Source organism: Plecotus auritus (assembly GCF_963455305.1).
Source record: "Plecotus auritus genome assembly, chromosome: 13".
Classification (NCBI taxonomy): domain Eukaryota; kingdom Metazoa; phylum Chordata; class Mammalia; order Chiroptera; family Vespertilionidae; genus Plecotus; species Plecotus auritus.
The window spans coordinates 30,428,598-30,443,089 of NC_137779.1; the positions used below are offsets into that span (position 1 = coordinate 30,428,598).

The following is a 14,492-nucleotide window of genomic DNA, read 5'->3' on the forward strand; positions in this document are numbered from 1 at the left end:
TCTCCCCCCGCCACCCCCACGTCACTGCTGACTCCCGACTGTAGCCGGGCCCCTGAACTAGCCCCTTCCCGCCACCTCCAAAACCCCTCCGGCATACGCGGAACCTTCAACCGCCCGGGAGCCACGGAGGAAGCCGGGGCCCAGCCGGTGGGAGCAGGCAGAGGCGCTCCCCGCTGGTTCCAGCCCCGCGCCCTCGCCACGTCCACGTTCATGTCCGCGTCCGCGTGGGAGGCCGAGGGCAGGTGCGGGCGTCGGGCCAGGAGGACCCAGGAGGGAGAGGCGGTGGCGGGCTGAGGGGATGCCCTGGCCACGTGGCTGCCGGCTCTACCCGTCACGCCTGCCGGCGGGGGCACAGCTAGGAGCCCAACGGGTCCCGGGCAGGGGCTTTCCGACCGCAGGGCGAAGCCTGGCGTCTCCCGAGACCGCCCCGCGCCCCCTCTGTGTGTGCCAGGAAGCCCCGAGTGACTGCGGCTTCGCTCCGAAGCGTCTCCTGCTGTCCCTCCCAGCGGCCACCCTCCCGGAGCCCCGTCCTCAGGGCCTAGGCTGCTGGGGTCTCCAGGCCCCCTGGGATCTGCCTTATCCTCGCAGCCCACTGTCTGCACCCCGCGGCCAACACAGGCGGCTCCGACCGAGGCCCGGTGGCAGCTGCCCAGCCTCCCGGCCTCCTGCCCCCCACCCCAGCCTCCCAGCGCCCCCACCCCCAGCCTCCTGGACCCCCAGCCTCCTGGACCCCCAGCCTCCTGGACCCCCAGCCTCTCAGTCTCCCGGCCTTCCAGCCTCTCGTCCTCTCAGCACCCCCACCCCCAGCCTCTCGGCCTCTCAGCCTCCCTGTCCGCCCCCCCTCCCCGCCTCCCGGTCCCCCAGCCTCTCGGCCCCTCAGCCTCCCGGCCCCTCAGCCTCCCGGCCCCCCAGCCTCCCTGCCCCCCAGCCTCCTGGACCCCCAGCCTCTCAGCCTCCTGGCCCCCCAGCCTCTCGACCTCTCAGCCTCCCTGCCCCCCCCCCCGCCTCCCAGCCCCCCAGCTTCCCTGCCCCCCAGCCTCCCGGCCCCCCAGCCCTGCCTGGGACTCTGCCTGGCCCGTCTGAGCCGAACGACCCTCCTCAGGGAAGCCTGGGGGTCAGCTCCCTGAGAGCCTGCCTCCCTCCCAGCCGCCTCCAGCTCCAGCAGAAACAGGCCTGCGGCTTACTGGCCACGGCCCACTCCCACGCGGGGTCAGCTCGGGGGCCTCCTTGCTCCGTGGGGTCACCTGGAGCGGTGACATCGCAAAGGCCGACAACCGGACTCCAACACAGCTCCACACGAACGCCACCCTCCTGGCAGCCCAGCCACGATGCCCGGAGGGAGGCCGGCAGCCTCCTGCCCCCTGGGGTCTGACAGACCCCCCCTCAGGTTTTCTGGGTGGGGCTCACGGGGTCCCTGTCCCTCTCCCTTTGATGTGGGCTCCCCGCCCCGCCACCCTTCCCCCCGTCCCCTCCCCACCCTGTCACGGCCCACGAGGAGGCGGTGTCTGTCTTCGCGAACACAGCAGCCCTGCGTGCCTGGTCCCAGGGTCCGGCCTCTCCCGCCTCCCGGGGGCCCCCACCAGCTGCCTCCCCGAGAACAGCATTCCCTGGGACGCATCTGGGGGGCCTCCCATAGGCTTGTTCCCACTTAGCACACAACTGGGCGGGGAGCTGGGAACATCTGCTCACCCCAAGCCCAGCCGCCTGCCCCCCGCAGAGCGGAAGCGGGGCCTCCTGCAGCTGGCGGCCAGGGAAGCGGGGGACCGGCCCCCACCCACTGGACACCCATTCCTGCCCGGGAGGTCGTTTTGGGGAGAGACACAAGACCAGGGAGAAGCACAGCCCGACCTGGAGACAACCCGGCCCCTCCTGGCGGGTCACATGCGCCCCAGACAGACCTCACCTGGGGAGCCCTGGACGCGGAGAGGGGCGGGCAGCCGGGCCCGGCACCAGCGCCAGCCGACTGCACGCAGCTGCCCCCCTCCCCCGGGGACCGTGGTGCCCTGCTCTGGAACACCTCCCCGGTCACGCTGTCCCAGCCGCACGCAGGCGGCCTGTGGGTGCCCCGGCAGCGGAACAAGGTCACCCATCCCTCAGTGGGGAGCTGGAGAGGAGGCTGGGGTGCAGGGGAAGCGGGATGGGGAGAGGAGGAAAGACGAAGGAAAGTGAGAACCCAGGGAGGGAGGGGCGTGCACACGTGTGTGTGTATATGTGTGTGTGTGTGTGTGTGTGTGTGTGTGTGTGTGTGACGCGCGCGCACGTGAGCGAGCATTTGAGACAGAGAGAGATGGGGACAGAGAAACAGGAAACAGAAGAAGAGAGATCACCCCACAAACCAGCAGGAGACTTGGGGGTGAGGGGCCTGTGGTGTCCCCTCCCCCCCCCCGTGAGGAGGCTGCAGGGGCGCCAGGAAGAGCGAGCGAGCGAGCCGCAGGCCTAGGAGCCAGCTGGCCTGGAGGGAGGAAGCGGCCCCTCCCTGGCGGCTCCAGCAGGTCCCGAAGGGGCAGCCGGGGCTGGGCGCCCGGGAGGGAGGTCTCCTGACGCTGCACCCGCTCCGCTCCGCGGATAAAGACGACCACAGGCCACAGAGCCACGAGCCCCCTCCCCAGCGGCCCCCTCGCCCCTCCACGTCCCATCGGACCAGCCCAGCGACAGACAGCTCACCCTGGGGGACACGCTCCCTCCGCAGCACGGCGCCCCCATGGCCAGGCCACGCCGGGCCGTCACTGCCGGCTCGGGGACGGGCCCTGCTGCCTGACCAGCCGGCCTCAGCCTCGCCCGGGCTCGCCGACGGTTTGCAGAGCCAGGCCAGCCCCTGGCCACGGCGTCGCTGAGCTTGGGCCTCGCCACGGGCTGAGATAACTCGACCCCCTCCCTCGTCCATGAATCACGGACTATAAACTGCCGGGCCGCCACCCAGGGCTCGGGGACGGCCCAGCCTCAGCCGCTGACTCACCTCAGGGAGGATGCTCAGACCACGGCCCAGACCTCCAGGGCACCGGGCATCAGGGCTGAATCTCGGGGTGCAGGGGCCGGGAGGTAGGGGCGCGGCCCAAGGCCCTCTGGCCCAAACCCCTCCTACCACGGCCCTCGGCTCCCCAAACCCGCCTCCTCCCGCCGGGGGATCCCAAGATGGCCCAGGACTGATTCTCTGCGAACAAATCTGTCCGCTTCCCTCTCTCCCAACCACGTCACCTCCGAGACCCCGCTCTGCATGGGTGCCAGTGACCCCGTCACCTTTACCGTTAGAGACTGAATTCTTTTTTAACGATTCCGTTTTTTTAACTTAACCCTTCCTTTTTATCCACTTATTTTAAATAGACTTTTTATTGATTTCAGAGAGGAAGCGAGAGAGAGAGAGAGATAGAAACACCAATAATGAGAGCGAATCATGGATCGGCTGCCTCCTGCATGACCCCCCGCACCCCCACTGGGGATCGAGCCTGCAACCTGGGCCTGACCGGGAATCGAACCCGGGACCCTTCCGTCCACAGGCCGACGCTCTGTCCACGGAGCCAAACTGGCCAGGGCTTGACTGATTATTTTTTTTAAACCAACTCCTTTTCCTTTAACTCAGAGGTGGACAGACCTCTCCTGTGAGGGAGCGGCTGGTAGGTTTCCCAGACTTTGCAGATCCCCTCAGGACTGCTGCCACGGCGTTATGCAAATGAGTGGGCGTGGCCGCGCGCCAATAAAACTTGATTCACAGAAGCAGGTGGCAGGGCCGGAGTGCGCCAGGCGCTGCTCTAACTTAAATAACCCCTCAGTCTCGCCCTGAGCAGCGAAGTCTGAAAAGTCACAGGATGCAGGACTGGTGTTCCTTCTTCCAAACGTGCATTAAAATAAGCATGCAACACGGTTACCATGTTTCTAAAATGCTAAGTTTGCCATGCCCGGTTTGGCTCAGTGGATAGAGCGTCAGCCTGCGGACTGAAGGGTCCCGGGTTCGATTCCGGCCAAGGGCACACGCCTGGGTTGCGGGCTCGATCCCCAGTAAGGGGCAGGCAGGAGGCAGACAATCAACGATTCTCTCTCATCATGGATGTCTCTCTCTCTCTCCCTCTCCCTTCCTCTCTAAAATCAATACAATAAATTTTGAAAAATAAAGTAAAATGGTAAATTTGCGGGCCAGCCCACATCAGCCTGGGAGCTCAGCTCCAGCTCTCAGAGTGTAGCCTTTTGTTTGTTGGTTAATCCTCACCCAAGGATATTTTTCCACTGATTTTTAAGGAAAGTGGAAGGGAGAAGGAGAGACGGAGAGAAACATCGATGGGAGAGAGACCCATCCATGGGTTGCCCCTAGCGTGGTTCCGGCCAGGGCTACGGATCCAGCCTGCACACTGAGTAGGTACGTGCCCTTGACCAGAATCGAACCCTGCACCCTCCAGTCTGCGGGCCGATGCTCTATCCACGGAGCCACACCAAACCAGCCAGGCCAGAGAATGGAGCCTTTGACCCTGGGTTACCAAGCTGAGTTCTAGAATTTTCCAGGCTGAGTGGACCCAAAGGCCCCTTCTCCCAGCTCCGTTCCTTGCTGCTGGGGAAGGCCAGACGCCCCCCCAGAGACGGTGTCCCCGTCACCAGGGAGGGGGACCCGACAGGAGGAAGGCCGCCGCTGAGCATGCTGGGAACGGTCCCGGAGGCACGCCGCCCGCCCCAGCCTCTCACCTGGCTCTTCCCGCGGCGACGGTAGCTCCGTCTCACCAGGCTCTTATAGTTCTCATTCTTCTTGGTCAGGTAGTAATAGAGGACGCACTCCGCCACCGTCTGCAGGCGGGGGGAGAGAGAGGAGAAGGCGCTCAGGCGTGCGCCGTGTGGGCGGCCCGAGTGGGCGGCCGGGAGCCGCAGGCCTGGGTTCGAATCCCGCCGCTTCCACGCCCCGGCTGCGTGACCGGGACCAGGCTACCTGCCCTGTGTCTCAGTTTCCTCGCCTGGAAAAAGGGGGACGCTGATAACACATACTTCGCCGCTGTCAGGATCAAGTGAGTGGGTACGTGCCCAGGACAGCGTGCACACAGGGGCCACAGGCGGGCAGATGTAGATCCCCCCAGGTCTGCCTGGGGTCTCCCTCCTCTCACCCCGGCCTCCTTTCCCCTAAGATTTGGGGCCTGAACAACCTCTCCCAAGCTTCGCGCGTCCAGACGGACACCCTCTCCCGCGCCACTCTCATCTCCTGGAACATCCGTTTCCGTCTGCTCCCTGCCTTGGTCTTCCCACGGGGACCTAGATCGGAGCCCCACCCCCTCCCTGCCCAAAGGGGCCCCGTCAGAGGACGTCCTGGGACACAGCGGACGGCCCTGGCCGGGTGGCTCAGTGGGTCAGAGAGTCGTCCCGATACACCACGGTCGCAGGTTCTACCCCAGGAATCAACCAAAGAACGCATCCATGTTTCTCTCTCCCTAAACCCAATCAATAAAAATTATCAAAAACAAAAAAACAAGGGTGGTGGGGAGGGGGCGCCCGGCCGGTGTGTCTCGGTGGTTGAGCATGGACCAGGTCACGGTTGGACTCCCGGTCAAGGGCACAGGCCTGGATTGCGGGCTCGATCCCCAGTGTGGGGCGTGCAGGAGGCAGCTGGTCCATGGTTCTCTCTCATCATGGATGTGTCTCTCTCTCTCCTTTCCTCTCCCTTCCGCTCTGAAACCAATAAAAATATTTTTTAGCCGAAACCGGTTTGGCTCAGTGGATAGAGCGTCGGCCTGGGGACTGAAGGGTCCCGGGTTCGATTCCAGTCAAGGGCATGTACCTTGGTTGCGGGCACATCCCCAGTAGGGGGTGTGCAGGAGGCAGCTGATGGATGTTTCTCTCTCACTGATGTTTCTGGCTCTCTATCCCTCTCCCTTCCTCTCTGTAAAAAATCAATAAAGTATATTTTAAAAAAATATATTTTTTAGCCGAAACCGGTTTGGCTCAGTGGATAGAGCGTCGGCCTGCGGACTGAAGGGTCCCGGGTTCGATTCCGGTCAAGGGCATGTACCTTGGTTGCGGGCACATCCCCAGTAGGAGGTGTGCAGGAGGCAGCTGATCGATGTTTCTCTCTCATCGATGTTTCTAACTCTCTATCCCTCTCCCTTCCTCTCTGTAAAAAATCAATAAAATATATTTAAAATATATATTTTTTAAAAAAAAAAATTTAAAAAGCAACACACGTTATGCCCAGCTGGTGTGGCTATGTGGCTGAGCATCCACCCATGAACTAGGGGCCTCTGGGCGGCACCCGGGGGGGCTTCACTACGTCTGGGGACACCCAGAGGGAGCCGGGGGCAGAGAGGGACGCCGCCCCGGCTGCCTGGCCTGAAGTGGGGTTCGAGAGTCAGTGCCAGGGGAAGGTGTGTCCGAGGGGATGGGGACTCGCAGGCCACGTGCCTGTCTTGGCATCAGGCGACAGTCAACACACCGTGAGTATCAGAGGGCTGGGAAAAGCCACTCGGTCCTGCCCCAGGAAGAACGCCACTCTGGTCTATAAAGCCTTGATCATCACGACGCTGGCGGCCACGCACAACACGAGGCGCTGCCTCCCCTTGGCTTTCCCAGCCCCAGCTCCGCCCCGTGGGCCCGGGAGGTGTGGGCGGGGCCTGTGGCTGCGCTCCCAGGAGGGAAGAAGGAGGGAAAGGACTGACAGATGGGGCCCGCAGAGCAAGGGGCTCTGGGCAGACGCCCCACAGGTGGGGAGGGGGCCCTTCGCCCGGCCCAGTGGCTGCCCCCCCCCCCAGGAATAGATGCCCACAGTGGGGTGCGGGACAGGGTGTCCCGGCGGGCGTGACTCACCTTCCTCTCCAGGAATGATGCGATCAGGCCGAAGTTCTTGGGGTGCTGCATGAACCTGCGGGGAGAGAGGGGTGGGCCTGAGAGCGGGCCGAGGGGGGCTCCCCGGCGGCGGGGCAGCCGCAGAGCTCCCGGGAGCCTGCCATCTCCGCTGGCCCGGCCGGGCGGGCACCGCCCCACTCGGAGCAATTAACCCAGGGGGGGGTGGGAAGGGCGGCGGGCGGGCCAAGGGCTGCGAGAGGGCGTTGCTGGGAGTGAGTCACTGGCTTTAGCGCCTTTGAAAATATATTTGTTTGTCTTGCTGGAGGCGGCTTCCAGGAAAAATGAGGACATAGCATGCGGCTCTTCGGTGGGGCTCCCGCCCGCCCCCCCCCCTTTTTAAATCTGCTTTTGTCTCTCTCTGCAGCCGGGCCTGGGAAGCCGGCCGCGCCCGGCCCACACGGGCTGCCCCCAGCGAGGACACGGGCCGGGAGCACAGGCTCCGAGTGCCCTCGGAGAGGCGGGCGGGAAGGGCCTGCAGCCAGAGGGGTGGCGGGAGCTGGCGCCCCACCAACTGGCTTCCTGGGAAGCCGGGCTATTACTGGGAAAGCGCGCAGCCAGGCCGAATCGGCAGGGCCCCGGGAGCAGGCGGCCGGCCGGCCGGCGGGGGCGGAGATGTGGGTCAGGGCCGCCCAGGCCCCCGGGAGGCCGGGTGGAGCCACTGGCCCGGGCCCAGCCTTGGCCGGCTGTCCCCACACGGTGCCCCGCAGCCGCCCTGGGGGAGAGAAGAGGCTGCCTGAGAGGCAGGGGCCCTGGGTCCCAGGAGGGCGCCTTGGGCCAAGCGCCTGGCCCTCCAGATGGCTGGGCGGGAGGCCAGCGGGCCCCTCCCCGGCTCCCCACCAGACACCGGAAAATCCGGAATGGCCTCTTCTCTCTTCCCGGAGGAAGCCAGGCCTCGGTGGCCGGCCGGCTTCCCCGCCTGGGATCTCGCCTCAGGCGGCTCACGACGCTGCCGCAGCCCAAACGCCCTCCTCTTCCAGACAGACCGGCTCTGGCCCCTCCCGCTCCCTGCCCCGGGACATTTCCTCCCCGCTCCCCCGAATCCTTTCTGCGGGGGTTTCTCCAGCGGAGGCGGCCCCTAGGAGGTCAGGAATGGAGCGTGGACACGTCCTAGGTCACCTGTCCACCTCCCCGCCAATGCACAGGTGTGACCTTGGTCAACGGTGACCAGGAACCGACCGGGACTGGGAGCCTCGCGACAGCTGAAGAGCGAGGCGCTGTTGCTCACCCAGTTTACAGATGGGAAAACTGAGGCTCAGAGACAGGGAGTGGCGGAGCCCTACACCACCCACGCCTGACTGTCAAAGGCCCTGAGCACGCGTGACCCATCCCACTGAAAACGAGCCGCCACCAGGACCCCAGTCCGGGAAAGACGTGGGCCACCCAACGGGTCCCGGCGGCATCGGCCCAGCCCGGCCCCCGGGTGACCCAGAAACACCTTTTTTTGGTAAAGACGGCGTAAACCAGCCGTGGGCAAACTACGGCCCGCGGGCCGGATCCGGCTGTTCTATCCGGTTCTCTTGCTCTCCCCTCCGCTCGTCCACTTTGAATTTATATTCGTTCACACAAACACTCCATCCATGCTTTTGTTCCGGCCCTCCAGTCCAGTTTAAGAACCCATGGTGGCCCTCGAGTCAAAAAGTTTGCCCACCCCTGGGCCGTAAACCCACAGGCACGCCCGCGACACCGGGGATTTAAATGCCTCGTGCCACGGCAGCGCCTACGAGCAGCCTCCCTGACGGCTCCAGTGGCTTCACTGGCTGGAACGTGTCGCGTGCTCCTACGCAGGACGGAGGGCGTGACTTCGGGGTGGGGCGAGCGTCCGTGACTGCGAGGACCTAGCGGGAGCCACGGGGACCTGGGCTTCTCTGTCTCGGAGCTTAAACCCTAAACACGCCGCGGCAGCTGCTCCCCACAGCGCTGCTTCCTGTGGAGACCGCGGGATCCGGGGGACCCGGGACCCTCCTCCTGCTCCGTCAAGTCCTGGTGTCCGCCGCACTGGCTGACCTGTCCCGGCCCCTGACCCCCAACCCCCAACCCTGGGAAGGCCGGAGACTGCCCCAGGCCCGGCCCCACGCCTTAAAGGAACTCCCCGGCCCACAGGTCTTCTGCGCGGGTAGAGGGGGAGGCCAGCGGGCAGAGGGGGAGGCCAGCGGGCAGAGGGGGAGGCCAGCGGGTAGAGGTTGAGGCCAGCGGGCAGAGGGGGAGGCCAGCGGGTAGAGGTGGAGGCCAGCGGGCAGAGGGGGAGGCCAGCGGGCAGAGGGGGAGGCCAGCGGGTAGAGGGGGAGGCCAGAGAGTAGAGGGGGAGGCCAGCGGGTAGAGGGGGAGGCCAGCGGGTAGAGGGGGAGGCCAGAGAGTAGAGGGGGAGGCCAGCGGGTCGAGGGGGAGGCCAGCGGGTCGAGGGGGAGGCCAGCGGGCAGAGGGGGAGGCCAGCGGGCAGAGGGGGAGGCCAGAGGGTAGAGGGGGAGGCCAGCGGGTAGAGGGGGAGGCCAGAGGGCAGAGGGGGAGGCCAGAGGGCAGAGGGGGAGGCCAGCGGGCAGAGGGGGAGGCCAGCGGGCAGAGGGGGAGGCCAGCGGGCAGAGGGGGAGGCCAGCAGCTAGGCGGGCGCCGTCTGTCCCAGCCCATGCCTCAGTTCCCACCCTCCTGCCTCACGGGGGTGGGGGAGGGGGTTGGATTAAGAGACACAAGAACATGGGGGGGTGCGGAACGTGAAGACGAAAGGAGATGGAGTGACAGGTGATCAGGCTGCGAGCCACGATGACAGACGTTGCTGGGAAACCGTGGAAGCCGGGACAGCAACCCAGAGGGAGCCAGAACCGGCCCACGAACCCGGAGGTCATGGTTCAATTCTCGATCAGGGCACACGCCCCCGATCCCCAGTGCGGGGCGGCGGGAGGCAGCCGATCCGTGATTCTCTCTCACCATTGACGGCTCTCTCTCCCCCCCCCCCTCCTTCCTCTCTCTGAAGTCAGAAGGAACCGGCCAACACCTTGACCTTGAACCTCTGGCCTCCGGCACTGAGAGGATGAATTCCTGCTGCTCTAAGCCAGTGGTCGGCAAACCGCGGCTCGCGAGCCACCTGCGGCTCTTTGGCCCCTTGAGTGTGGCTCTTCCACAAAATACCACGGCCTGGGCGAGTCTATTATAAAGAAGTGGCATTAGAAGAAGTTTACGTTTACAAAATTTGGCTCTCCAAAGAAATGTCCGTCGTTGTCCTGTGGATATTGGGCTCTGTGGACTGATGAGTTTGCCGACCACTGGCCTAGGCCACCCAGTCTGTGGTCACTGTCCCGGCTGGGCCAGGGCAGGGCCCAGGGGCCCGCGGGGCGCAGCCAGCCACCCCCGCCCCCTCGGCGCCCGGCTCACTTCTCCCGGAAGGTCTCCTTCTCCTGCTCGCTCCACATGTTCATGACCTGCCGGTCCTTGTACACCTTCATGGGGTCGTCCATGAGCCCGTTCATGTTGATGAACTTGATGCGCTGCTGGTCGGCGTCGTACAGCATGGGCGGGATCACGGCCAGCTGCCGCATCTGCTTCTCCAGGTTCTGCCGGGAGACGGGAGGAGAGGCCCGGTCAGCGAGCGCGCGGCGACGCCAGGGACGGGACCGGGACGGGGACGGGGACCCGGGTGATGTGCGGGGAGGCTGGGGGGATGTTCCAGGTGAGAGTGGGAAAATGTGAAACAGAGAGAGAGAGAGAGAGAGAGAGAGAGAGAGAGAGAGAGAATGATGAGTGAAAAAAGAAAAAAATAATAGCAGCCCGTGCTGGGGGAAGGGAGATTTAAAGGCAGCCCAGCCCTGGCCGGTGTGGCTAAGTGGTTAGAACGTCCACCTGCGGACTGAAGGGTCCCGGGTTCAATTCCCGTCAAGGGCACAGGCCTGGGTTGCGGGCTCGATCCCCAGTAGGAGGCGTGCAGGAGGCAGCCGATCCATGATTCTCTCTCATCGTGGATGTGTCTCTCTCCCTCTCCCTTCCCCTTCCTCTCCGAAGTCAATAAAAATATATTTTTTTAAAAAAAAAAAAAAAAAGGAAGAGAAAATGAGAAGGCAGCCCAGACGGGCCTGCAGGGGGCCCCGCTGTCAATGCGCCGCCGAGAGCAGCAGCTGCCCGTCCGCCCGTGGAAGGTTCACGGGAACTGCAGGCGCCAGAAGCCACCGTGGGACGTTCCGGGTGGCTGGGCCACGTGAGCTCAGGACGTGGGCCTGGCCACTCAGGCTCAGAGGGCACGGGGGGGGGGGGGAGGGGGGCAGGGCTGTGGGCAGAGTCAGAACCACTTACTGCCCAGCCCTGGCATCCAACTGCCCCCCCGCCCCCCCACGTGTCCACCTGGGATCAGGCCTGGCGGGAGTCACCCATCATGCACTGGGGTGGCCACTCAGCCGGGCTTACGTCCCGGCCATTCATCACCCACCTCCAGAGGCCGGCAGAGACCCAGCCAGGCCACAGCCTCCCCCATCCGACCCTCTGCTCGGTGTTGGGGTGTGTGTGTGTGTGTGTGTGTGTGTGTGTGTGTGCGCACCGTGACCCAGCTGGGAGAAGGGGCCTTGGGAGTCCTGAGCCTCCCGGCTGCCCTGGGGGCCACGGCCACGGCCACGGGCACCGGCAGGACCCCCTCCTCTGCCGACCAGGGCTCCTCCCTCTCTTCCCAATTCACCAAGGTCAATTCACCAAGGTCGATTCACCAAGGTCGCAGGTTCGATCCCCGGTCAGGGCACACACAAGAAGCAGCCAATGAATGAATGCAACAAGACGTGTAAGAACACAACGATGTTCTTCTCTCACTCCCCTCCCCGCCCCGCAACTTCTCTAGAAAGATGTAAGTAAATAAGTTTAAAGTATACATGGTTTTTATTTCTTTTTTCTTAAATCTTTTCCTCAGAGTTCTTTATTAATGAAAGTATTATATATGTCTCCCTTGCCCTCCCGCCCCGCACCCCTTCTAGCCTGCCCCGCCCCCCCCCGCCCTAGGCACTCACCACCCCAACTGTCTGCGTCCATGGGTTATGCACATATGCGTACAAGTTCTTTGTTTGATCACTTGCCCGCACCCCAACCCCGCGTCCCCCCCTCCCCCTCGATTCCAGTCTGTTCCATGCTTCTATGCCTCTGGATCTATTCTGTTCATTCGTTTATGCTGTTCGTTAGATTCCACCTATGAGTGAGATCATGTGACACGTGTCTTTCTCTGACTGGCTTATTAAAAAAAGAAAAAAGAAAAGCCCAGGACGGTTTGGCTCCGTGGATAGAGCGTCGGCCTGCGGACTGAAGGGTCCCGGGTTCGATTCCGGCCAAGGGCACATGCCTGGGTCGTGGGCTCGATCCCCAGGAGGGGGCGTGCAGGAGGCAGCCGATCAATGGTTCTCTCTCATCATGGATGTTTCTATCTCTCTCTCCCTCTCCCTTCCTCTCTGAAATCAATAAAAAAATATATTTTAAAAATAAATAAGTAAATATAAATAAAAATAAAAAAGAGGCCAGGGACGGATCCCCAACTTCCTCCCGGCTGTGGCAACAACGGAGCCAGGTCCTGCCTGGTGGGCGCCCCCCCCCGCCCCCGGTCCCCACCCCAGGAACCCCGTCTCTGCTCGTCCCGCAGGCCTGGGCAGGTGATGGCCACCCCCGGTGCCTGAGCGCCCGCGCTGGCCCTGCCCGCACTTCGGTGACACCCCTTTGATGTCCACCGTCCAGGGTGAGTCAGGGTCAGGGCCGCGGACTCACCTCCTGCTCCGAGAGGCCGTCGATGATCTCGGACACCTCGTGCTCGCTCCGGGCGGCCGACATGGAGAGCCCGCTGCCCCGCTGGCCCACCCTGCTGGAAGCCAGAGGGACACACTCAGGACCGCCGGACGCGGGGCGGTGCCGCGGCACAGACCGAGCCCACAACTTCCCCTGAGGCGGCCTGTGGGCAGCGGGGCGGAGCCGGGGCGCCCCCACCCACAGGAACAGCCCCCCGCCCAGGGGTCCAGGGCAGAGCAGGGGGCCTCCAGCCTGACCCGGGGACGCCGGAACCCCAACACTAGAAGGTGCTCGGCCCCTTCTCTCTCTGAGATGCGCTCGAAGAGGCCAGCCGCGCAGTTCCATGTGCACGTCCCAGCTCAGCCCCCCCAGACCTGTGCCTCAGTTTCCTCCCCTGTAGCACGGGGGCCTGCATGGCACCAGCTCCCACCCCGGGAGGAGGCATCGGTAGACATTGCGAGTGTCCAGCGGACAGTGAGGTCTGTCATCACTGCTCCTGGGCCATCACCTCACCGATGTCACTAACGGGAAAAGGGCAACAGGGGCCAGAGCACCTGCTGTGCGCTGGACACTGAGCACCTACTGTGCGCTGGGCACTGAGCACCTACTGTGTGCTGGGCACTGAGCACCTACTGTGCGCTCTCACTCAGCCCTCACACAGGGCCACAGCGGACCAGCTGCGTGCTCCCGGCTTCTACACCAGGCGGTCCTCTCCCCTCGGATCCACCAGGGATCTCAAACTCAGGCGCCCTCAGGGGCCGCGCACACCACATAGTGGACGAAGCCGGTGGGCCCCAGCCCCGGGCGCGCGGGCAGAAGCCAAAGCGCTTGCTCTCAGGAACGTATTAAAGTCTCAAGTAAGTGTCAAGGCCCAGCAGGGTCCGAGTGACACATCCAAGGTTGGGGCGTGGCCCCTGGGGCGGCCGGTGGGAGACCCCGTGGTGCACCCGCTCACCTCTGCATGCGCTCCTGCAGTTCGCGCTGCTTGCGGATCTCCGGGAACTGCTTCTCGTAGTACTCGCGCACCTTGCTCTCCTTGGCCCGCCGCCGCGGGTTGTTCTCGATGCGCTCCACCTTCTTCTCCCAGGCCTCCATGAGCTGGTCATAGCGCTGGCAGAACTTCTGCTCCTGGGCACCGCGGGGGGCAGGGGACACTGCTGAGGGCACCCCTGCACCCGGACCGCAGCCTCCCACTGCCGCCCACTCTGCACGGACACACGGTCACACCAATGCACATGCACAAACACACACACACACACACACACATACTGATGCGTGTGCACACACACACACGTATTCACAGTCACGCACACACATGCGCGGCCTCACACTGATGCATGCACACACGACTGCATGTATGTACACACACACATGCACAGCCTTGCAGGCACACATGCACACGTGCACAGTCACACAGATGTGCACACACACACTGATGCACGTGCACACACAAAAAAAACACACATGCACTCAGTCATGCACACACATGCACAGCCTCACACTGATGCATGCACACACAGCTGCACATACACACACGGCCTCACAGGCACACATACACAAACACACGTGCACATGTGTAGTCACACAGATGCACGTGCACACACACATATGCACTCACAGTCACGTACACACATGCACAGCCTCACACTGATGCATGCCCACACAGCTGCACGTACACACACACACACACACACACACACACACACACACACATGGCCTCACAGACACACCTGCACATGTGCACAGTCACACAGATGCGCCCACACACATGCACTGCCTCACAGGCACACAGGCACACATGCACCGTCACACAGATGCACGTACACACACACACACACACGGAAACACCGCCACACAGACATATGCACGCAGGCGTGGTCACGTGAGCCCTGGGCAGACCCGGCGCCTGAAGAAAAGCACAGGCTTCCCCAGGGCGTGGTTCCCGTCACCTC

At 63.8% G+C, this 14,492-nt stretch overlaps 1 protein-coding gene across 18 annotated transcripts in view; it reads right to left on the reverse strand.

Moving 5' to 3' along the window:
- The window catches only part of NCOR2 (nuclear receptor corepressor 2), a 158,761-nt gene that overhangs the window by 60,414 nt on the left and 83,855 nt on the right, over nucleotides 1-14,492 (reverse strand). For 15 of the 18 annotated variants that reach the window (XM_080650540.1, XM_080650549.1, XM_080650550.1 and 12 more), the window contains 5 exons: nucleotides 13,496-13,668; nucleotides 12,523-12,616; nucleotides 10,171-10,349; nucleotides 6,769-6,823; nucleotides 4,669-4,767 (listed from right to left, as the gene is read on the reverse strand). In XM_080650540.1, the coding sequence (XP_080506666.1) occupies nucleotides 4,669-4,767; nucleotides 6,769-6,823; nucleotides 10,171-10,349; nucleotides 12,523-12,616; nucleotides 13,496-13,668 (600 nt within the window). The remainder of the gene's footprint in view (nucleotides 1-4,668; nucleotides 4,768-6,768; nucleotides 6,824-10,170; nucleotides 10,350-12,522; nucleotides 12,617-13,495; nucleotides 13,669-14,492) is intronic. The other 3 variants (XM_080650545.1, XM_080650543.1, XM_080650552.1) reach the window with 1 other exon arrangement.